The sequence below is a fragment of the Musca autumnalis genome, unplaced genomic scaffold (genome assembly GCF_047663935.1).
Source record: "Musca autumnalis isolate F117 unplaced genomic scaffold, ASM4766393v1 scaffold_5, whole genome shotgun sequence".
Taxonomy (NCBI): Eukaryota; Metazoa; Arthropoda; class Insecta; order Diptera; family Muscidae; genus Musca; species Musca autumnalis.
Window position 1 is genome coordinate 47,276,900 of NW_027412088.1, and position 26,326 is coordinate 47,303,225.

A 26,326-nucleotide genomic window follows, 5' to 3' on the forward strand; every position below is an offset into this window, starting at 1 on the left:
GGAAGTCAATCAATTTAAAAATTTAGTCTTTTACATTTACTATAAATTTTAAGTATAACAGTAACCTAGGAATGGTATAACACAAATGAAATAGGTTTGAACTATTTTTAGGATACGTTTTTTATGACCTTTTACAGAATTGCACTATTATTTGTGTGTTTTACAACACAAAATTCTCGTATATTACACAAAATTCTCGTATATTACACAAAATTCTCTCGTATAACAGTTTTGAAGTTCTTCGCTTGTGCAAGAACAAATTGTAAAAACTTTTAAAATAAATGAAAAATAAAATTTTAATAATTTGGTGGCATTCCAGAATTTGTTGAAAAGAAAAATTAAGCTTATAACAGTTATCTAACAATAGTATAACAGTTTTAAGGAAATGATTAGAGTTATTTGTCACTCAGATAGCCTGTATATAATAAACAATGAATATAATAAACTATATGTTGTGTTTTTATATGGCATTTGTAAAAAAACAATATAACAGTTTCACAACTCTAGTTAAAGCGGTTTCATGGCAATCATATGTACTATACATCACAAGTTTTACACATTTTAAGAATAATGGTATTTGAAGCAGTATAATAGTTATATAACCAAGGTATATTCATTGTATGACACTTTTTATCCTTAAATTTTACCATAACATATTTGGAATATACAACCTGTATATATTTATGGGATATCTAATGAATTTTGTGAAACTTCCAGCAGTATAAGAGTTACATAACAACTGTGAATCAATAGTATAACAGTTTTGTAAAAGGAAATTTGGCATGGAAAACCTTAAATATCTCATTTTCAGCAGTATTAGAGTTAAATAACAACTGTAAACCAATTGTATAACAGTTTTGTAAAAGGAATTTTTGTGCAATTTCCAGCAGTATAAGAGTTACATAACAACTGTACATCAATTGTATAACAGTTTTGCAAAAGGAATTTGGCATAGAAAACCTTAAATATCTCCATTTCAGCAGTATAAGTGTTACATAACAATTGTATAACAGTTTTGCAAATGGAATTTGAATTTGTTATATAATTTCCAGTAGTATAAAAGTTACATAACAGCAGTAAACCAATTGTATAACAGTTCTGTAAAAGGAATTTTTATGAAATTTCTAGCACTATAAGAGTTACACAACGGCAGTAAACCAATTGTATAACAGTTTTGTAAAAGGAATTTTTGTGAAATTTCCAGCAGTATAAGAGTTACATAACAACTGTAAACCAATTGTGTAACAGTTTTGTAAAAGGACTTTTGGCATGGAAAACCCAAATATCTAATTTAAACCAATTGTATAACAGTTTTGTAAAAGGAATTTTGGCATGGAAAACCTAACTATCTCATTTTCAGCAGTATAAGAGTTACACAACAGCTGTAAACCAATTGTTTTACAAAAGGAATTTGAATAGAACCCAAACATCTGATACTGTAGAACTTTTAGGATATATTAAATTATGTTTTTGAAATTTGTACCTGTATAACAGATGTGTATAACAGCAGCTCAAATATTTATGTACAGAAATAATGAAAAAGGCAATGAGCCTATAAGTCGCAAATAGACAGCAAACGGAATAAACACTTGGGTATCATATGTTATTTTATGAATATACAAATGTTGTATTTTAGCTGTATAAGAGAAAAAAGTAGTAGAAAAAAGTGTCGTCTAATGTCATTTAAAAATGTTCACTGTTGTTTAATTGAACTACACAATTGATTGTTTGCCAAAAATAATTTCTTCATATAATGCACATATAAATTACTTGTATAAGACCCTTTAGCTTAACTCTTATATTGAGCAATGTGTTCTTATTGATATATAATTACTTTAAAACGATTTGTTTGGCTAATTTTAAATGTTACGAATAGTATACATGTTGTATAAGAGATATGAGTTTTATAAAATTTTGTATAAGACCTTTTAACTCAACTCTTATATTGCGCAATGTGTTCTTATTGAGATATAATTACTTTAAAACGATTTGTTTGGCAAATTTTAAATTTAACAAATATTATACAAGTTGTGTAAGAGATATGAGTTTTATAAAATTTTGTATAAGACCCCTTAACAGAACTCTTATATTGTCAAATGTCTTCTTATTGATGTATAATGCATTTTAAACGATTTGTTTGGCTAATTTTAAATGTTACGAATAGTATACATGTTGTATAAGAGCCGTATAAGAGTAGTATAAATTGTATAAGAGTCACATAAAATTTGCTGTTTTATTAGAATCCAACAATTTGATAACACAACTGCTATTTTTCTATTATTTTTGTGTAGAATACACATTAAATAATGTGTATAATACCCATTGTTATTTCTCTTATACTTACAAAACTAGCCAAACTCATAAATATTGATTTAGAAATGATTGGAGTAAGTTAATTTTGAAGTTTCGAGTAGTATAAGAGTTGTATAAGAGCCGTATAAGAGTTGTATAAGAGCTGTATAAGAGTGGTTTTTAATGAAAAAAATTAAAAAAAAAATTGAGTAACATAATAAAACATTAAATTTAATAATTTGCTATACAAAGGCAAGTCAAGAGACTATTTTATGAATTATAGTTTAATATTTTTCCAAAATTTTGCGTAGAGTATTTCTTTTCTTTTTTTGTATAAGAGTAATACAAAATCAAATCTAATTTACAAACATATATCAAAACTAAACTACCAACATTGAGAGATAATAAGAAATCAACTAAATAAACAAAAACAAACATTGATTTTGTAAAGCATATCCTTTTCATTTGCTCTTCTACACAACTACACACATAACAGTCAGTGGTGAGTGGTCAACAATGATGTCTCTTCTAATGTTTGTTTTGTAGGGGAAGGTTATGTCAAATGTAGAATTGTGTTGTGTATTTTTTTTGTGTTGTCGATTTTGTGTATCGTTTCCTTAAATTATCATTATTAATTAATTATTTAAAAGAAAAAAATAATTTATGTTTTGTTTTCTTAATTGTGTACGTGTGTGTCTATGTATGAGTGTAATAGTTTATGTTTATCCACGTTTACGAACGCCTGTAAATATGCATTTTAATAAAGAAAAATTAAGAGGTAAAAAAATCATAATTTTTTTAATTTTTGTTTTTGTGTGAAATAATAACAAAAGTAAATACAACAAAAACATGCATTCATTATCAAATTCTCCGAGTTCCATGAAAGATTCATATGTATGTGGGTGTGTGTGGGTGGCTGGGTATAGGTGTGCTAACCAACCGTACAAATAAACGTGCTGACTTGACCGTAAGATAATTTAAAATGTGTTTTAGAAATTTAGGTATTTGGAAAGATAATTGTATTTGGTTTGCCATAAGAAGGTTGTTGAAATTTGGGAGGAAACGGTGAGAATTTTAAGGCGGAATGGGAAAAAAATAATTAGATTTTTAGGCGTAAAAAGACGTATTGAATTGAAGATACAAAGTAATGGTTCTGATTGGCTTGAACATAATAAAGACCAGGAGTTATATTGGTTCTTCTATTACTTTTAGTGGAAACGGACATGGGTGCTTTTCCACATGGTAACTATTTGTAACACCCTTTAAAGGCGGTGAACTGCCAGGCCATGTGGCTAATAGGCTTAAGCGTTGGATTAGTAACCCATTCTTTTGAATTTTGAATCAAAATAATATGAAGATTTTAAAAATATTTTAATAAAAAATATTATTTCCGGTAAGGTGTCATAGGGCGAATACGTGTTACCGCTACTTATACGCCAATTAGTACAACATTTGGAAATTTTTCTTATGGCAAACTTTTTGTGTGGATAAATAATTTGTTTGAGGTTAGTAACATAACATAAGGTCCAGATGATATTATTTCAAGTTTATTTTTTATTTCGATATGGTCCAAAGACTTCAACGGAAAAAGTTGCAAATTCAAATATTTTCTTTTTGAAATCTGGACCTTAGTTCTTGGCAATGGAAACCCATGTGAAATGAATCTTTTGTTCTTATGGAATGGATTTATTTTCTTTTCTAGAGGTTAACGTGCAGACATTTAATAACCAAATTCAAAACTTTCATGCAAAATTTTGATAGATTTTAAACCAAAAATAAAAAAAAATATTTTTATTGGTTTTAGCATGCAAAAATTTGTTTTTTTTTCAATTTTTTTTAAATATCCGCAGCAAAATATTTTTTGTATTTTTTTGCTCCAAGTGTAATGTGAGAGCATACCCTTTCTCAGTAACATCAAACAGGAATAGAAAGAGAGAATTGTGAAAAGTTGGGTGGAGTGAAGAGAACACAATTTGTGAAAAGTACTACAACAAAGAAGAAGAAAAAGAGGAAGAACAATCATTAAGTAGAACACTACAGCAACCATAGAGGTGGGGTGGGAGGTGTTGTTGGTGTAATAAAAGGGGTGACAACAATAAGAAAATTTCAACAAAAGTTGAATTTCTTTTATATTTGAGAAAATTTTTGGGGAATACTACGTTCAGGTTTAGTGTAAAAAAAGTAATAACAAAAAAAAATAATAAAAAAAAAACTAAATTAAAGGTTGGGAAAAGTAACAAAATACAAAAAACAATTTAAAAAATAATAAAAATATGTATGTACGTGTAAAAAAATTGCTTGAGAAAAATTATGTAAATAAAATAGTGATTTTCGTAAAAAAAATAAATTAGGGAGTTAGTTGGAAACTTGATGAAAATTATTTAGCATTTTGCAATGTTAAGGCCCACAACAAAATTAAAAAAAAAACTTGTGTTAGAACATTTGCCATGTTAAAAAAATTAAAAAAAAAGTTTGTTAAATCAATAAATATTGAGGTTAGTAACATTCCACACCAAAAGCATTCAAAATGTCTTGTGCAAATATTTCATTATAAAATGTTTTTTTTTTTTTATAATATCAGTAATTTGTATCCAATTAGGATTAGTGGAAACCGACCAGAGTTGACCCAAAAAACACAAATCCTTTTTCTTAATTTAAGAATTTGTTTCTTGTTGTGGCTTATTAATTTTTTAATAGAGGGGGAAAGGAGTTTTTTTGTAGGAAATTTTATAAATAAAAATTTGTCTTATTAGTTTATTATTTTGTGTGTTTCAGTTCCATTTTTTGTTTTTGTTAAACTGTAAGGGGAGAAATTTTTGTTTGTGGTATAAAAAATTAATATTTATATTTTGTTTGATTTTTGTTTAAAAAAATTTACATGGTATGCTAGATTATGTATTATATTTATTATATAAACAAAATTTGGTTATTCTTAAAAATTAAAACAATTTTATTTGTATGGAGTTTTTTGTGATGACATTGTGATGAAGACATTATGGTTATACATATGTTGGAATCGATAATTGTGGTAAATTTATATTTGAAATATTTAAATTAGTTTTTACTTCCCCAGCCCATATGTGTTAACATGATATATAGTTTTAATACCTATTTCGAACTAAATCGAATTATTACTTACCCCATTTTCCTTATGCTCATGAGTTATAAAATGTAGAAACAAAAATATTTACAAAATTCCAAAGAATGCCAAGTTAATAATTTTTAAAATTTATATAAGCAAAAAATATATTTTTATTTTTTTTTTCTTAGTCCATATTAACATTCGGCAATTTTCCTTGCGGCAATTGTCAGTTTGTCAGGGAGAGAGGGTGTTGAGAGGCAAAGGGTTACGATATACCTCTCCTCTCTCTCCCTCAAAGTGACAATTGCCGCAAGGAAAATTACCTAATGTAACTATGGACTCACTTAGCATACTTTAGGGAAATATGGGAACTAACCAACCAAAACCTTAATTATGGTTATTTTTTTAATTTTACGTTTGACAGCAATTCATTATCAAAATTATGTATACATTGGATAATATTTACAATGAATACATATTAACAAAAAAAAACCAAAAAAAAAAAAAAAAAAAATGTTGATGTTTTAACCCACTTAGCGCCGATACATTTTCGAGGAAAAACATAAAATTTTCTATGAAAATACTCTTTTATAGGTTTTTAAGTTTTTTCTCATGACTTTGAATAAAGTTGGGACAACTGTTTTTCTTTAAAAAAAAGTTTGTACAACTGGTTTTCTTTAGAAAAGAATTGGGACAATTGGTTTCATTTAGAACAAAAGTTTTTTTCTAAAGAAAAACAGTTGTCCCAACTTTTTTTCTAAAGAAAAACAGTTGTCCCAACTTTTTTTCTAAAGAAAAACAGTTCTCCCAACTTTTTTTCTAAAGAAAAACAGTTCTCCCAACTTTTTTTCTAAAGAAAAACAGTTGTCCCAACTTTTTTTCTAAAGAAAAACAGTTGTCCCAACTTTTTTCTAAAGAAAAACAGTTGTCCCAACTTTTTTTCTAAAGAAAAACAGTTGTCCCAACTTTTTTCTAAAGAAAAACAGTTGTCCCAACTTTTTTTCTAAAGAAAAACAGTTGTCCCAACTTTTTTTCTAAAGAAAAACAGTTGTCCCAACTTTTTTTCTAAAGAAAAACAGTTGTCCCAACTTTTTTTCTAAAGAAAAACAGTTGTCCCAACTTTTTTTCTAAAGAAAAACAGTTGTCCCAACTTTTTTTCTAAAGAAAAACAGTTGTCCCAACTTTTTTTCTAAAGAAAAACAGTTGTCCCAACTTTTTTTCTAAAGAAAAACAGTTGTCCCAACTTTTTTTCTAAAGAAAAACAGTTGTCCCAACTTTTTTTCTAAAGAAAAACAGTTGTCCCAACTTTTTTTCTAAAGAAAAACAGTTGTCCCAACTTTTTTTCTAAAGAAAAACAGTTGTCCCAACTTTTTTTCTAAAGAAAAACAGTTGTCCCAACTTTTTTTCTAAAGAAAAACAGTTGTCCCAACTTTTTTTCTAAAGAAAAACAGTTGTCCCAACTTTTTTTCTAAAGAAAAACAGTTGTCCCAACTTTTTTTCTAAAGAAAAACAGTTGTCCTAACTTTTTTTCTAAAGAAAAACAGTTGTCCCAACTTTTTTCTAAAGAAAAAACAGTTGTCCCAACTTTTTTCTAAAGAAAAACAGTTGTCCCAACTTTTTTTTAAAGAAAAACAGTTGTCCCAACTTTTTTCTAAAGAAAAACAGTTGTCCCAACTTTTTTCTAAAGAAAAACAGTTGTCCCAACTTTTTTCTAAAGAAAAACAGTTGTCCCAACTTTTTTCTAAAGAAAACCAGTTGTCCCAACTTTTGTTCTAAATGAAACCAATTGTCCCAATTCTTTTCTAAAGAAAACCAGTTGTCCCAACTTTTTTTGAAGAAAAACTGTTGTCCCAAGACTTTGAACAAAAGTCTGGTTTCTTTAGAAAAAAGTTTGGACAACTGTTTTTCTTTAGAAAAAAAAAGTTGGGACAACTGTTTTTCTTTAGAAAAAAGTTGGGACATTTGGTTTTCTTTAGAAAAAAAGTTGGGACAACTGTTTTTCTTTAGAAAAAAAAGCTGGGTCAACTGTTTTTCTTTAGAGAAAAAGTTGCGATTATTTTTGAATCACCTGCGTTTTGAAAATATCGGAGTTTTTCCTAAATTTTATCAAGCATTTTTTGTGGCGTTTAAACAGTGGCAAAAAGTGGGTTAAAATGAGTTTACCTTTCTTTTTTATACGATGGTTTCAACTGTGAAATTTTAGTTGTTTTCCTTAAAGAAACATTATAAAATGTTCGAAAAACACAATGAAAATTGAAATAAAAAGCCCAAGATCCTACATTGCGTATAATTGATTTTAATTAAAATACGGGGTGGGTGCGTATAATGTATTTGTTCTGCATATATAAATTGAGGGAATTTTATTTTTTTAAAGTTTGAATTTAAGAAGAAAAAAATCGAGTTAATTTCGAGTTGGACAAACTTTTATATCTTTCACTATGAAATCTATTGACCCTCAAATATATTGAGAATCCGAAAGACCCCATTCAAAATATTCCAAATATGTATGTATATCGGTAAAATTTGTCACAGTCATTAGTCGATTTGATTAAAAAATTTGGCAAAAAATCCTTAAAATGCTTTATATCTTTGTTCGCTGCTGTTTAAGCTTATTTTTAAGATGTCAAATCAAATGAGGATTTTTTTCGTAGGCCTTCTAACTCGTTTCCTTCAGTGTCCTTTTCGTTCCTTATTTCAAGAACCGCAATAAAAGTACCACAAGATGACATTTTACAGCTTGGGAATGTTCTGCAAAGATGTCGCTCGGAAGATTTTAGGCACGGTTCCTAAAGACATGAAATCGATACCACCTTGTTTAAGCGGTCCTTTTTCACTTTTTCCATTTTCTGGCTCAATCCCATGGCAGCGGGTTCTTTCGTACCGGATTGACCCGGAACCACACAACATCAACTTCCGGCCAGCGGCTGCCACCTCAGTGTACATACATATGTTTTTATTTGTTTCGTTTTTCTGTGTTGGGAGCAGCATATCCCGCAATGCCTGCTCCGAATTCTTTTGGTCCGTGCCGGGACGGAGGAAAACTCAGGACAAATTTATTTGTGCTCAGTTTGTCACATTCGCATCTTTACCCATATCCAACCTTTGTTGGGATGCAATAGATGTCAGGAGTGGGGGTATCTAAGGGGTTGCTCTGGACTTGTCCACGTGAGGGACTAAGACAGGGACTATGTTGCTGCATGCTGCGTGGATACAGTCCCCAGTGAGTCGTCATCGGACTACGAAACTCCCTCGTCGTCTGATTAAGAAACTGCCCCGCAGTCCCCTCGACAGCAACCGCACACGCAGCCTTTAACCCCAGCCGTTGTTGTCCCAATCCAATCTAATTGCAATAGACTCCGAGGTAAGATCGCGGAAATAGTAGATTTCATGAGTCGGCAGAACATCAAGATCGCGGCGTTGCAAGAAACCAAGCTCAACAACAACTGTAGCTTACAACGTTGTAATGGTTACAACGTGTTAAGGAAGGATCGCACCAGAAATGGTGGTGACCAGTCTGTCCAATACAGACCTATCTCGCTTGATCCTGTCTCTAATGACCCGTACATGGAATGTAAGGTGGTAGCAGGCAGGTGTGGAACTGCCGAGATAGAGTTGCTGAACTTATACATCCCACCGAGAAATAGTTGTTTCTCGGATTACGAGCCTGACATTAGCCCGCTTTTCAGGAAGGACATAATCGTCTGGTCCTGGAGGACTTTAATGCGCATCATGAGATCTGGCATTCGGCCCTCGGAAGCGACCAGAGGGGTACAGCGCTGGCTGAGCAGATTGATAGCTCGACATTTTGCACGGTCAATGAGCACGGCCCTACCAGAATTAGAGGAGAGTGTCACAGTTCGCCAGACATAACCATCGTGTCACCTGGTCTGATCAGACCATCTCCCCATAATTGTCTCCATTAGCAGACCACCCCATTTCATTACTTCTGAACGCCGCACATTCGTCAATCATAGGAAAGCTGATTGGCCGGGTTTCAGAGAGTTCACCAATCATCGCTTCAGAGAACTGCCCAATCCTTCTGATGTTCGGGTAGCGGAAAGGACGTTCCGAGACATCATCACTGCTGCAGCCGCTCGCCATATCCCTGCTGGTGGAATACCCGAAGTAAGACCAAACTTCCCAGCAGAGGCGACGGGATTAGCAAATGAGCGTGATGAGCTTCGTCGAGCCACCCTCATTGGATGTTAACAAGCTGGTCGGCCAACATAAGCGGAACAAGTGGTTAAATCATCTGCAGAGTTCCAACATTGGATCCGGTATAAGTGAATTGGCAACGGTTAAGTCACTCTCCAACCCTGGAAGGATGGAAGATAGGACCTCAGTCGCACTTGGGGAAGTTACGTTGACTGACCCGAAGAGGTGCGCAAGTTATTTCAATTGAGAGATTGTCGAGCACCCCGAGAGTGACAGTGCGAAGAGAAGAGTATTACATCGCATCAGATCTCTTGCTGCCGAGGAGGAACCACCACAGTTTACAATGGATGATGTTGCAAAGCGTTGGGCTCTGATGGAATCTCCACGGTAATGCTGAAGCAGCTGGATAAGCCGGGAGTGGAGTATCTCACTAATGTTCTCAACTTGTCGCTAGCCACCCTCATTGTTCCAGAAGTCTGGAAAATGGGCAGAGTAGTCCCGTTACGGAAGCCAGGCAAGGATGACAGCAAAAGTGAATCATACAGGCCGATTTCGCTTTTGTCGTCAGTATCAGAAATAGCTATCAAGTTGCTGATCATCAGCATGGATTCTGTAAGCAGTACAGCACGACAACAGCGCTGCACGCCATCTCCACATATATTTGTCAAGGACTCAACCAGAGACAGCCGTGTGATAGAACAGTGATGGTGGCGCTTGACTTATCAAAACCCTTTGATACAGTCAGACACTCCACGCTGTTTGAGGACATTGAGCGGACAACCTTCCGGCCAAGCTTGAAAAGTTGGATAGGAGGAGGCAAAGATTCTTTCAGTAAAGCAACACAATGAGATGCTTTCGTTGCAGTATCTGCTTGGATGTTACCGTGTGAGCCATCCCAGTCACCATCTTGTGGGTAGGCCCGACACATTCAGGCAGATCAGGAAGGATATCCATGCTTTAGAGGGAGAGGTCCATCGATACAGGAGAGAACCCCTAGATCAACAAGCATATCAAGCAGGTTTGAATAGCATTTACACGGAACCAGTCGCCCAGGCATTAAGCAATTACAGTATGAATAAAGTACTCGGAGTACATCCCCCATTTATCGCAGCTGAGGAGCGTCAGCTGCCACGACAAACCAGAGCAGTTTTGGCTCAACTACGCTCGAGATATTGCAGTCGCCTAAATTCTTATTGGGCGGAAATCGATCGCGCCGTGCAAGACATCTGCCCAGTATGCGGCATGGGCCCGCACAACACAAAACACCATTTCAACTGCCCAGCCAAACCTACTCATCTAACTCCAGTGGATCTATGGTTACATCCCATCCAAACAGCCACTTTGCTGGAACTGGAGATAGACCCAGAGCCAGATTGAACAGAAGAACGAATATACAAACATAATAACAAACACTGTTACAACAACAACAACTAAAGTCAAAAATGTACTCAAAATTTTTTTCAGAATTCTCGTTCCCCGAAAATTGTGTTCGAAATTTCGAACACTGGCTCTTTAGCCGTTTATATTAATTCTCCGTAGAACGGTACCTCCCTATTTTAGGGGGTTTCAGGGTTTTAGCCGCACTATCCCATACAAATTGCTGAAATTAACTGTTTAGTCTTCTAGAGGCTATAACAACTTTCCCCCACAATTTGTCAGTACATTTCCATGTTTTGATATAGCCACCGACATAAAGGATAAGCACCAGTATATTACCGACAAATTTATGGAGAAAAGAAGACCAACGAAGACCAAATAAAAATTTTAGCCATTTCGATGGGATAATGAGGCTAAAAACTTTAAAATGCCGAAAATCGGGAGGTATATCAAAAGGTGGACCTGCACCGACAAATTTCTGAGGGAAAGAAAAAGAAATACCAAATTTCAGTCACTTCAATTATATAATGAGGCTAAAACCCTAAAATAACCGAAAATCAGAAGGTACAGTTCTATGGAAACTCTATGAAAATGTGGACCTATACTGACAAATTTCTAGCGGAAAGTTTGGAAGCCCCAATGAAGACTAAATACCAAATTTCAGCCATTACGGTTGAATATCGATGCCACAACCATCAAAATACGGAAAATCTGGAGGTACAGTTCTTTGGGGGCTATATCTAAACGTGGACCTATACTAACAAATTTCTGGTGAAAAGTTTGGAAGCCCCAACTAAGACTAAATACCAAATTTCACCCATTTCAGTTTGATAACAAAGCCAAAACCTTGAAAATACGGAAATTTGGAAGGTGCGGTTCTATGTGGGCTCTAACAAAACATGGACCGATAAAGAATGTTGGTCGTTATGAGCGTTCAGACTGGAATATTGATGATCACAAAACCCAAATTAAAGAGGAAACCTCGCCAAATTTTTTGATTTATAAAGTTGGTATTCTTGATGTTGTCGCACAATGGTCGGGATTTTAGACTTTCACCCCAGTTCAGATGCAAAGTTGGCTTTGCGTATAGAACCATGGACCCCTCGTAGATGTTATAATCAACTTTAAATTCAAATTCAAATAAACAATTCCTTTCTGATCGTCTGTAAAGACTCACTTCTCATTTTTTACAAAGACTCCGTTTGGATCGTCTATGTAGATACTCTTCTGGTCATTTCCGATCAATGTTCAAAATTGACTATCTTCATCTCTGCTCGCCGTGTAGAAAGGATCCCTTGAGCAATTCACTAAATATTCACTTCTGGTCGTATACATTTGATCCGAACTTTGTTTATTGTTATATTTCTTCCGAACTTTATAAAAGGGATTATATCAAATGAATCCTACGGGTACGTCCTCCTAAACTAAACTTTTTCCAACAGTTTGCTTCAAAAAAATTATATTTGGTCTAGTTGTTGTTGTTGTAGCAGCATGCTGAGATGCTGGTTTGGCAGCCGCTGGCCGAAACACTATGGTTCCGGGTCAATACGGTAGGAAAGAACCCGCTGCCATATGCCCCTGAAGTGAATTCCTGTCCCCTACAAAAGTGTAAATATTTATCGTTTATATGCGGTTTGAGGGTTGTTCACAGATTGTTTTGACATTTTTAGCCTGGTTAGTCCTTGTTGTGCTTATGTGATTTTTGGAGTCATTTTTTTTGGTAGAAGTCCAGGCCCGAAAACTATTAAAAAATAAAACTCTAATGATCTTGTGAACTACACATAATTATGAGTAGTGTTGGGCAACCTCGTTCATTGAGCGGATCGATCTTTTTCATTCCGTTCACCAAAAAGATCCGGGTCGTTTACTTCGTTCGTTGGCTCTTTTTCGTTCAACAATACATTTGACTGTATTATTTTCTTTTGAAGTCGTTCGTTCTCTGTTGCATATGACTCCGTCGCTCTTTTCACCGAATCGTTCTTTTGAAAATGTTCGTTCACGAATGACACAACTGTTGTGTTACTTGCTTGTTTGTGTGCTAATGGGGGTGGTTTTGTTTCTGAACGTAGTGGTGGTGGTTTTGATATGAAAGAACCAGATGAACGAATGATGCAAAAGAAAGATATGACCGATATGTGCTACTGAATGAGGTGAGTTACTCTGAGCGAGAGTAGCTCTCTGAATCATTGTTTGTTTTGTGTGGAAATTTGTGCTGCTTGCGCTAAAGCAGCGCTTGTTTAGAGTTTGACTGCAAAACCAATGCTGTTAATTTTGTAAGCAGCAATGACTCGTCCATCGGGGATCTAATGAACGATATAAAAGAATGAGCTGGATACGAATCCGTTCGTTCTTTTCACGGAATCGTTCCTTTGAGCCGGTTCGTTCATGAACGACACAACTCTAATTATGAGGATTCTTTGTAGCGTATGATTAATATAAAAAACATTTTGTTCACTCGCACCAATATTTTAAATTAAAATAAGTTGTACGCAATGCTGTACATGGTAACAAATTTAACATTATTGAAAAAATGTTTAACATTATACAGTATTTTTAATTTTATATTTTGAATAATTTAATTTTTTTATAGCAATTCATAATTTTGAAAAGGTAAAATTCGACCTTTGTTATTAAAATATTAATGGGCAGTTTCCCTAAGACTTGTCGAAACCAAATTCGTTTGATTTACTACCAAACTTTTCTTATTGTAGACAATTCGTATTGAATCAAATATTTTGTTTGGTTATTCAAATGAATTTGGTTTAAAATTCTCTTATAGAAAGAAACCATTACAGCCTGTTTCTCTACTTCGATAAGAAAATGATATTTGGCATACACTTTCGTTTCGGCTATGTAAAACTGGATGTTATTTAATACACAAATATTTACAACAAAGTCAAATAGTTAGAATTCATTTTAAATTTTTATATTTTTAAAGCAATTTATTTGAACATTAAACAAAATGATAATGAATGAAATCAATTATGCGAGCAAATGAATTATACAGCTGAAAATTCTTTACAGAGGACAAATGTAGAGAGAACAAAAGCGACAGAGTAGAAAATACAGCAAATATTTTTAAGCAGAGACTGTAAGAGCAACAGATGATGAGAGAAAGAAGAAGGCAACAGAAAAAAAGAGTTAAACAGTTATTAAAAGAAAAAAACAAATGAAAAAAAGTATAGACATTCATTGGTTTTAGACTATAATGTTTTAATAAAGTTTTTTGTTTAAATAAATAAAAATATAAATATATATTTAAAATGTACATAAATTCATGTTTTAAAAACATTATTAGTGTTTTGTTTTTTAGATATAATGAGGATAGAGACAATTTTTGTCAAAACATTTATATGTTTGTATGTTCATTATGTTATGTTTTTTTATGTATATATGTTTGGGACTAAAATACAGCTAATACTTATAAAACTTAATTTAACATACCACATTATATGTTTTTTCTTTAATTTTTTTGAAAAAATATATAGCAAGAGTTTTGGAGATCACATTATGTTTATAGGAATTGTGTCTTAATCCAATTGTATTTGTAATAAAAATTAATAATTGTTTTTTCTCAGCAATTTTTAATTTGTAATTATTTAAACTAAAGGCTAGATATGGTTTGAGAGATTGTTGTTTTTTTTTTAATAATTTATTTAAATTTGTTATCTTTGTGTGTTTTTTTATAATTTTGTCCTTGGTCGGTTCCACTCACCTGCATCAAATACACTTTCACTGTTATCATAATCAGAGAATGATGAGGGTAAATCTTTTTCCTCAGAGTTGTCCACAATATTACCTGTTGATGAGGGGGTATTCTTGCAACCGAACCACCAATGGGCCGAGGGACGTGGGAATGGAGGATCTGCAGAGTCAACCTGAAGGGAGAAAAAAAAGAAATTAAGAAAATTTAATGGGTTATCAAAAAAAGTAATAATAGGAATTGAAAACAGTTAAACATAATTAATTAGTAATAAATAATTAGTTTTTAATAATTTACAATAAATTTATTATTTTTGTTATTATATTATTTTTAATTAATTAAGCATTATTAATTAATTATTTACAAATAATGATTACAAATAATGATTCAAATAATTAATTGTTTTGTTTTTAAATAATTAATCATTTATTTTTTATAAATTAATCATTAATCCTTTTTTTAGAAAATAATTAATTATTTCTTGTTAATATATTATTTATAATTAATTAAGCACTTTTAATTTATTATTTTCAATCAATTATTTATTTACAAATAAATATTTTTATTTTATCAATTTGAAATAATTAATTATTTAAAAAAAACTATTCATTTTTAAATAGTTTATTATTTTTAAAAATTAATTATTTAAAACAATTATTATTAAATGATTAATAATTTTTTTAAAAAATAATAATTTTTAAATAATTAATTATTTTTAAATAATGCATTAACTTTTAATTTTATTTGGAATTAATTAATATATTTTTTAATTTTTAATATTCATTATTTCTTAATATTTAATTAATTATTTTTTTAATACATTATTTATAATTAATTAACTATTTGTTATAATTTATTTTCAATTAATTATCGAATAATTAAAACTACTTAAAATAATAATTTTAAAATAATTAATCATTACAGTTTGACCATTATTCAATTATTTGAAAATAATTAATTATTTTTCTTAATTATTTTTTAATTAGTTATTTGTCTTTAATATGTTATTTATAATTAATTAAATATTTTTAATAAATAATTTTCAATTATTTTTTTACAAATAATAAAAAATAATTAATCTTTAAATAATTAATTATTTTGAATAATGAATCATTTATTTTTTAATAACAAATAAAATACAAATACATATTTTTAATTAATCATTTTTAAATAATTATTTATTTTTTAATTAAACATCCTCAATTATTTTTTTAATATTTATTTTTTTTAAATAATTACTTTTTATAAATAAGTAAATAAATAAATAAATAAATAAATAAATAAATAAATAAATAAATAAATAAATAAATAAATAAATAAATAAATAAATAAATAAATAAATAAATAAATAAATAAATAAATAAATAAATAAATAAATAAATAAATAAATAAATAAATAAATAAATAAATAAATAAATAAATAAATAAATAAATAAATAAATAAATAAATAAATAAATAAATAAATAAATAAATAAATAAATAAATAAATAAATAAATAAATAAATAAATAAATAAATAAATAAATAAATAAATAAATAAATAAATAAATAAATAAATAAATAAATAAATAAATAAATAAATAAATAAATAAATAAATAAATAAATAAATAAATAAATAAATAAATAAATAAATAAATAAATAAATAAATAAATAAATAAATAAATAAATAAATAAATAAATAAATAAAGAAATAAATAAATAAATAAATAAATAAATAAATAAATAAATAAATAAATAAATAAATAAATAAATAAATAAATAAATAAATAAATAAATTTTATTTTAAATTAATTAATATTTTTTATTTTTTAATAATTAGTGTTTTTATTAATTATTTTTTTAAATAATTATTTTTTTGGTTATAGATTACTTATAATTAATTACTTATAATTATTTTAAATTAATTATTCACCTATAATTAAAATTTCTTAATTTTTAAATAGTAAATTATTTTAAAATAATTAATCTCTACTAATTGATCAATTATTTAAAAATATTTTATTATTTAGATTCATTGGTTTTTAATTAATTATTTGTTTTTATATATTGTTTATAATTAATTAAGTATTTTTAATTGATCATTTTTAAATAATTATTTATTTTTAGATAGCTATTTATATACTTAATTATTTATTTTTAAATAATTTGTATTTTTAAATAATTAATTATCATTAAATAAATAATTATTTTAAAATTATTAATTAATATTTTTTTAAAATTTATTATTTAAATAATATTTTAATAATTTATTTTTCATTATTTTTTGTTTTTAATATATTTTTTATAATTAATAAAGCATTTTTAATTAAATATTTTCAATAATAAATAATTAGTTATTATTTATTGTTAAATAAATTTATTAATCAATTTTTTTAAAATAATTATTTATTTATAAATAGTTAATTATTTAAAAATAAATAATTAATTATTTAAAAATAATTAATTACTTTTAAATAGATAATTATTTTTTAGTATTTGATTAATAAATGTATTCTAGAATAATTAATAATTTTTTTTTTATTTTTTAATTTATTATTCGTTTTTAATATATTATTTATAATTTATAAAGCATTTTTTATTAAATGTTTTCAATAACAAATGATTATTATTTATTTGTTTATTTATTTATTTAATTAATGAATTAATTATTTATTTATTTATTTATTTTTTTATTTATTTATTTATTTATTTATCCCTTGTCCCATCTGGGATGTTTGTGGAACAATTATTATTTATTTATTTACTTATTTATTTATTTATTTTTTATTGATTTATTTATTTATTTAATTATTTATTTATTTATTTATTTATTTATTTTTAAATAAGTTTTTTAATCAATTTTTTAAAAATAATTATTTATTTAAAAATAGTTAATTATTTAAAAATAAATAATTAATAATTTAAAAATAATTAGTTACTTTTAAATAGATAATTATTTTTAATAATAAATGTATTTTAGAATAATTAATTAACATTTTTCATTTTTTAATTTATTTTTTGTTTCTAATATATTATTTATAATTAATAAAGCATTTTTAATTAAATATTTTCAATAATAAATGATTAATTATTATTTATTTATTCTTAAATAAACTTATTAATCAATTTTTTAAAAATAAGTATTTATTTAAAAATAGTTAATTATTTAAAAATAAATAATTAATGATTTAAAAACAATTAATTACTTTAATAAATGTATTTCAGAATAATTAATTAATTTTTTAAATAATTTATTTTTAATTAATTATTTCTAATTAATTAATAATTACTAATTTGTAAATAATTATTTAAAACAATTATTTGTAGTTAATAATTAAAAAAATATTTTTCAATAATTAATCTTTTTTAATAATTATTTTTAGAAAATAATTATTTGTTTTTTATGATTAATAAGTTTTTAAAAAATAATTATTTATATATTGAATTTGATTAAAATAATTAATAGTTTTTAAATAATTAATTATTTTTTAATAAATAATTAATTATTTTTTTAATGATTATTATTACTTTTTATTATTGATTTTTTTAATAAAAAATAATGGTAAGTAATTGATTAATTGGAAATAGTTATTTTTAATTATTAATTATTAAAAATAATAAAAAATCTTTAAATAATAAATTATTTTAAAATAATTAATCATTACTAATTGATCAATTATTTAAAAATACTTTATTATTTATATTAATTATTTTTTATAATTACTTAAGTACTTTTAATTAATCATTTTTAAATAATTACTTATTTTTAATTATTAATCATTTTTAAAAAATTAATTATTTTTAAAAAAATATTTTTAATTGATTAATTATCTTTAAATAAATAATTATTTTTAATTATCACTTTAATTTTTTAAATAATTAATTATTAAAATTATTTTTTAATAATTTGTTTTTAATTTATTATTTTTTAATTTACTATTTGTTTTAAATTTATTATTTCTTAATTTATTATTTGTTTTTAATATATTATTTATAATTAATAAAGCATTTTTAATTGAATATTTTCCATAATAAATGATTAATTATTATTTATTTATTTTTAAATAAATTTACTAATCAATTTTAAGAATAATTAATTAATTTTTTAAATATTTTATTTTTAATTAATTATTTCTAGTTAATTAATAACTACTAATTTTTAAATAACTATTTAAAACAATTATTTTTAGTTGATAATTAAAAAATATTTTTAAATAATTAATCTTTTTCAATAATTATTTTTAAAAAATTAATCATTTTAAAAATAATTTTTTTTAAATAATTATTTGTTTTTTATGATTAATTAGTTTTTATTATATAATTATTTATATATTGAATTGAATTAAAATAATTACTAGTTTTTAAATAATTCATTATTTTTAAATAATAATTGAATTAATTATTTTTTAATGATTATTATTACTTATTTTTTTTTAATAAAAAGTATTTGTAAGTAATTGATTAATTGGAAATAGTTATTTTTAATTATTAAAAATAAAAAAAATATATTTTTTTTAAATAATTAATTACTTTTAAATAGATAATTATTTTAAAGCAATTGATTAATAAATATATTTGAGAATAATGAATCAATTTTTTAAATAACTTATTTTTAACTAATTATTTCTTGTTAATGTATAATTACTAATTTTTAAATAATTTTTAAAAACAATTATTTTAATAAGTAATTAAAAAAATATTTTTAAATAATTAATCTTTTTTTAATAATTACTTTCTAATAATTAATTATTAAAAAAATATTATTTTATTGTAATTATTTTTAAAAACAATCATTTAAAAATAATTATTTTTAAATAATTATTAGTTTTTATATAATTAATTAGTTTCTTTTAAATAATTGTTTATATATTGAATTTGAGTAAATAGTTTTAAATAATTCAATATTTTAAAATAATTAATTAAAATTTTTTAAATTATTTTTTTTTAATAATTATTATTAATTTTTTAATAAAAAATATTTGTATGTAATTGATTAATTGGAAATAGTTAATGAAAAATACTTAATGAATTATAAATAATTATATAACTAATAATTAACAACAAATTATTAAAAAAAAAGTATTTATTAATAATTATTAGAAAATAAATAATTATTTAAAAATAATCAATTGAAAATAGTTTAATAGCTAATATAATAATTAGAAAATATTTTTAAAATTATTGTTACTATTTAATTAAAATTGAAAAAATTAATTAAATAAAAAACGAAAAGATTTCAGAGGGGAATTTAGGACAGTTTTTACAAGTTTTCTTTTGTTGTTGCGTTGATGTTTCGAATCAACTCACGCTTTAGTTAAAAGTGATAATTTTAATGACAAAATGTTAAGTTCTCTGAATGTGTTAATTGTTTCTTTAATGGCAACTTTTTATAATGGTCCCCAAAAGGACCCCAATACTTACTGCAAATGTTCTATCATTAAACCGATAGTATTTATCACCCTTAAAGAAGTATGTATAACCATTGGTATATTGCAAGGCGGCGTCTAGGCTATTTGGCAAACCCTCCCAATTTGAAATTGGTTTGGGATAGCTAGATTTAACTGGTGGTCTCTTCAAGGGGTCAAAACGCCAGAATTTACTGCCCTTGTAGAAATAGATTTTACCATTACCGCCCCAAACCATGGCAGCATCCAAATGATCGGGTATGCCAGTGAAACCTTCGCTAATCTCTTTGGGATAGTCACCGTCCATTTGGCGGCCATTGTAACGCCAGTATTTGGTACCCTTGAAGAAATAGGTTTTGCCATTTTTATAAGTAAAAGCGGCATCAATGTCACCTGCAAAAACAACACAAACAAAAATCATTAAAAATGACTAACAAACTTCTTCGACTTCTCTGCAATGTGTACTTACCGGGCAATCCTGGCCATCCATCCGCTATCAGCTTGGGATAACCCTCAGCTATAGAGTTCTCTGTCAATTTGTAATATTTATTTCCCTTAAAGGCATACGTCTGACCCTCGGCCGAATTAAAGAGTGCATCAATTTTAGAATCTTTACATATCAAATCATCACGTGGTGCCCGAGGTGGTGTAAAGGCAGGTCTTGGTGTTGTTCGCGGGAAAGCTCCACCACTTGTTGGATTCAAGCCATTACCATTTTGTGTGGATTTTTTACCATATAGCGCTTGAATGGCTAGCACATCATCGGTATCTAATTTGAAGACAGGTTCATAGCCACGATAAAATGGAGCCATAAGAGCAGAACGGACATCTGAGTGGGACAAACCCAAAGAGTGGCCAAATTCATGAGCTGCCACTTGGAAAAGATTTGTGCCGCGTGGACTGTTGACCGTCCATTGTTCAGCATCATCAAAATGGGCATCACCACCGAAAACGGGGAAGAAAGCATGGGCCAAGGTACCGCCAACACCATCAAAAGCATCACCATCACCGTGTTCACTTTCAACAAATCTTAGAGAGGGAGAGAGAGGTAAGAGTGAAAAATTAAAAAATTAAACAAAAACTTATGAAAGAATTTGATTATCATCAGGCGGGTAGAAGTAGCAAGGGGAGTCTTGATATATGTCCAGATTTACATTATACAACTTTCCTTTCCTTGCGGCATATCCTTCTGTGTACAAGGCGGATATGATAACCAATGCAACACGATAGGGTCCATCTAAGGTTTAAGGATCTTTGACAATAAAATAAGTTTCAATTTACATTAGTCAAATTTACTTGTGGCAATTCTCAGCTCAGTTCGAGAGAGAGAGAGTTTAGGCTAATGACAACCCTTTACCTCTTAACAACCTCTCTTACCATCAAACTAATTCTCAGCAAACAAAATACCTACTGCAAGTTGGTACCAAGTTTCATTTCCTTATGCTAAAAAAGTCTTCTCTTGTCCCTTCCAAGTTTGTGGAAAATAGTTTTATTGTTTTTTCTCATACTCACTTAATTTCAATATGTACTGGTCCCGTTGTTTTGGCGGTAAAGGTCAAATCGGTATATTCACTCCATACGCTGAAAGCCTTGGCAACTTCAGTGTCGACATCAGAACGCTTCAAACGTTTGGGGTATTTGGAAATTTTATATGTCAAAGCCTTAACACGCCAACGGCTACCCTGGAGAGCATAACGTTTCGAACGAACGACTATCAGTGCCAAAGCCAACCTTATCGCGTACACCACAGCGAGGCATTGACATTAATCTCATTGTTTCTTCATCCAATTCACCGGTTACATTCAAACCGGCAAAACTTTGAAAGTCCTGTACAGCTTTGGTCCAGGTATTGGCATCCAAGAGACCACCATTGGTGGGATTGCGGGCAGAGGCGGGTAAATAACCAAATTGTGATAAATATATCTGAAAAGAAATCAAAGAGAGGAATTTCGGGGTTAGATTGTGTGTTTAATAGGCAAAAGCGAAAAAAAGAGAGTAAAAAATTGAGAGAAATAAATAAATAAATAATTGAACAAATAAATAATTGAATAAATAAATAAATAAATAAATAAATAAATAAATAAATAAATAAATAAATAAATAAATAAATAAATAAATAAATAAATAAATAAATAAATAAATAAATAAATAAATAAATAAATAAATAAATAAATAAATAAATAAATAAATAAATAAATAAATAAATAAATAAATAAATAAATAAATAAATAAATAAATAAATAAATAAATAAATAAATAAATAAATAAATAAATAAATAAATAAATAAATAAATAAATAAATAAATAAATAAATAAATAAATAAATAAATAAATAAATAAATAAATAAATAAATAAATAAATAAATAAATAAATATTGAGATAAATAAATAAATAAATAAATAAATAAATAAATAAATAAATAAATAAATAAATAAATAAATAAATAAATAAATAAATAAATAAATAAATAAATAAATAAATAAATAAATAAATAAATAAATAAATAAATAAATAAATAAATAAATAAATAAATAAATAAATAAATAAATAAATAAATAAATAAATAAATAAATAAATAAATAAATAAATAAATAAATAAATAAATAAATAAATAAATAAATAAATAAATAAATAAATAAATAAATAAATAAATAAATAAATAAATAAATAAATAAATAAATAAATAAATAAATAAATAAATAAATAAATAAATAAATAAATAAATAAATAAATAAATAAATAAATAAATAAATAAATAAATAAATAAATAAATAAATAAATAAATAAATAAATAAATAAATAAATAAATAAATAAATAAATAAATAAATAAATAAATAAATAAATAAATAAATAAATAAATAAATAAATAAATAAATAAATAAATAAATAAATAAATAAATAAATAAATAAATAAATAAATAAATAAATAAATAAATAAATAAATAAATAAATAAATAAATAAATAAATAAATAAATAAATAAATAAATAAATAAATAAATAAATAAATAAATAAATAAATAAATAAATAAATAAATAAATAAATAAATAAAAAATATAGAAAAGGCCTTAGCCATGGCCATAAATGAAAAATAGAGTGAGAGAGAATCACTTTAAATCAGGAATAAGCTCCATATTTTACTTTGCATACTTTAAGGGGTGCCATTGTGTGAGGACATGCTTTTTCCCCTTGGTTAAACTGTGTGTGAAGAGAGCAACGTTCGCTGAGAGTCCAGTGAGAGCTCTTTTGGGTATCGATGCATTAAACCAGAGTAAGGCAATGTGACTCACGTGAGCGTAAATTTACTCTCGCTCACCACCAGTTTGAGTCTACATATGTTGTGAGCGAGAGTAAATTTACGCTCACAAAAGACTCCTTGCCTTACTCTGCATTAAACCATGGCCTCCCAGTGGACGTTTCTCTCTCCACACACACACACACAACTAAACACAACGATAGGCTCCTCAAATATGCAGAAGAAAATATTGCGCCCATCACACAAATATGCGCAAGCATGGATGCCCAAGAGAGCACCCATGGGCTCTCAGTGAACGTTTCTCACTCTCCACATACAACTCAACTAATTAACAATTCATGCATTCACACTATGACGCCCTCTAAAGCAGAGTGAGGCAGAGAACATTTTTGGGTCTCTCTTGTGCTCTCAATGAGCGTAAATTTGTTGTTGTTCACAACGTGTTAGCATCTACACAGGCTGTGAGCGATAACAAATTTACGCTCACTTAGAGCACATGGGCTCTCTTGTGAGTCACAATGCCTCCTCCTGCTCTAAAGCATGTATCGGCACCAATACAAACGCATTGTTCGCGCTCTCACGCATACGTCTCTCTCTCGCTCTCTCCACAATCCGTGTGTGAGTTAGTGCTTTGCTAAAACTAAAAATCATTGAAACAACCGACAGCAGAATCTTCTTCATTGACTTCTGAACGAAGACTGTTGTTATTCTCATTAAAGGCACGTGTGCCCCTTTTTGCCGGATGTTGCTCTAAAGTATGTAATGGAAAAGTATGGAGAGCATTGCTGGATCTCAGTGAATGTTTCTCTCTCCGCACACACAGAATTGAAAATGCATGCATTCACACAATGATCGCCCCCTAAAATATGCAGAAAAACACAGAGTGTCCATCACTGAATTATTTTGATTATTTTGTTCGCCCTGGTTTGATTCCCAGGCCATGCAACATCACATTTTCAACAGTGGCAAAAATACCCCAAATATTTAGTCATGTAAAACTTCTGTACAAGTGGTGTCTTCAGACACGCCGTTTGGAATAGGCAATAAAAAAGTAGGTCCTATATATTTTAGAACTAAAATAAATCATTGTGCACTTATCGTTATGAAAGAAGTCTCCACTTGTGCCTTTAAGGGATGCTCTGGGAAAATAGTTGCATTTTTTTAGATATGAATGCAACAGAAACTTTTGCATTTTTCAGTTTCTTATTGAAATTGAAAGTGTTTTCCAAAGGAATGTTTCTTTCTAAGAACAACATTCCACACCTGACTCAAATCTAAGCAACAAAAGAAAAGAACCTTTTCCACATAACCCATAAATTGTACTCATGTCAGACTGCACATTTGTACATACATTCCAAATATATGTATAAATGCGACTACGTTCTGACAGATTTTCCATTCATTTATCAAAAACAAAATGTGCGGTTTTTTTGCTCAATTCTGGCTTTACCTTTAATGTTATCTCTTTACATTTCACATGGCGCAAAAATGCCGCCTTTTTCCTTGGCTTTTGTTTGCAATAAAAAAAAAATGAAATAAAGAAAAAAACTTATAGCAGCTCCTTATTTATTTTCCTTTCATTGTCATATAAAAAAGCCACGGCTGAGGTTTTTTCCAGCCCATATTTACTTGCAACAGCGCCCAGCCAACAACGTGCCTTTGGCGCTCGTATTCCTTTTCGGCGTGGCTGCATGGAGTTTTTGGTTATCTGATTATCGTAAATTATTCTCACTTTCAGGCACATTTTTTGTTGACTATGAAAGGAGCAGCAACAGAAGAGAGGGCGAGCAGGCTTTGCCCACCATATTTGCCTTTGACTTTATATTGTATTTTTTTATTGGTATTCATGCGTTGTGATTTATTTAAAGAATTCCATGTAGAACATACATAGTTTGTTTTTACGTCCGACAATTGATCATGTTCCATTTACAAAAGCAAATAACCCGCTTTGAGGTATAATAAATTGCCTGCAGACTAAAACGGATTGATAGATAAGATAGAGAGAGAGATATATAGATACTCGATTAACTCCTTGTTATGTTCGATGCGGATTTGTAAATAGTTGGGGAAGCCTAGTTTAGGGATGTTGCACCAAAACCTCTTTACAAAAGCAATAAACATTAAATTTATAAATAATTCGAATAACAATTGGAAACAGCTATATGACAGCTATATATAAATTTATTGAAACGTGTGATAAAAAAATCCAAAAACAAGAAAAAAACGATTTCGCTCGAAAACCGCAAGTCCTATCGAAATGGGGCTTAAGAAGAAGTTGTAGCTGTGAAAATTCTCTACAAGATTGCCTTTCGTATCTTTTTCCTAGGTTGTACCATTTTAGAGATATATAACTCTAAGTTGGGAAATTGCAGTCATGCCATTGTTTTAGAAGGAGACGATACAGTCAATGCATTGTTCCAATTTGAACTTCTATTTCTCTATAACGGCAACACTTACGAAGATATCATAAGGGTCAATCTTGTAGAGAATTTTCATAGCTACAATATTTTTTTAGTCCCATTTCAATAGGACTTGTGGTTTCCAAGCAAAATCGTGAAAACCTAAAAAACTCCTAATAATGTTAACCTGAATCGCGGTTTATTTAAAAAAGTTGTTTCAAGAGCACCGTGTACCTTGTGACGTATTAATAATAATTATTAATAATTGTTAATCATACTGTAATACAGGGCTGAGCAAAATAGAGAGAGAGGGAAACTTAAGGGAGAATTATTATTTAATTTTTCTTGATGTTTTATTACTTATTTCAACATTTTTAAACATTAATGCTGTCTAAAATCGTCCACAATGCAAATTATTAAAAAATATAAATACAAAATTGCATAAATGTTTAATTATTCATGGTTCACAAAAATTAAGAGTACCTTTTTAACAATTTGACTGTGTGCTAGCACACAAGCGAGCTCAGCCCTGCTGTAATAGTAAGGGATGTAATAAAAAACAATCCAACAATCCATTTTATAAATAAACATTCCATCAATCCCGAATGCCCTTTGCATTTAACAAAAACCACTTGTTCACTATCAACAATAAATATGTAAATTATTGTTTTATAG

General features: G+C 27.8%; 1 protein-coding gene across 1 annotated transcript in view; it reads right to left on the reverse strand.

Moving 5' to 3' along the window:
- The window catches only part of Mmp1 (Matrix metalloproteinase 1), a 175,891-nt gene that overhangs the window by 13,573 nt on the left and 135,992 nt on the right, over positions 1-26,326 (reverse strand). Inside the window, 5 exon segments of the mRNA XM_073957878.1 lie at positions 14,622-14,784; positions 20,012-20,388; positions 20,465-21,024; positions 21,508-21,701; positions 21,703-21,918. Coding sequence (XP_073813979.1) covers positions 14,622-14,784; positions 20,012-20,388; positions 20,465-21,024; positions 21,508-21,701; positions 21,703-21,918 — 1,510 coding nt within the window.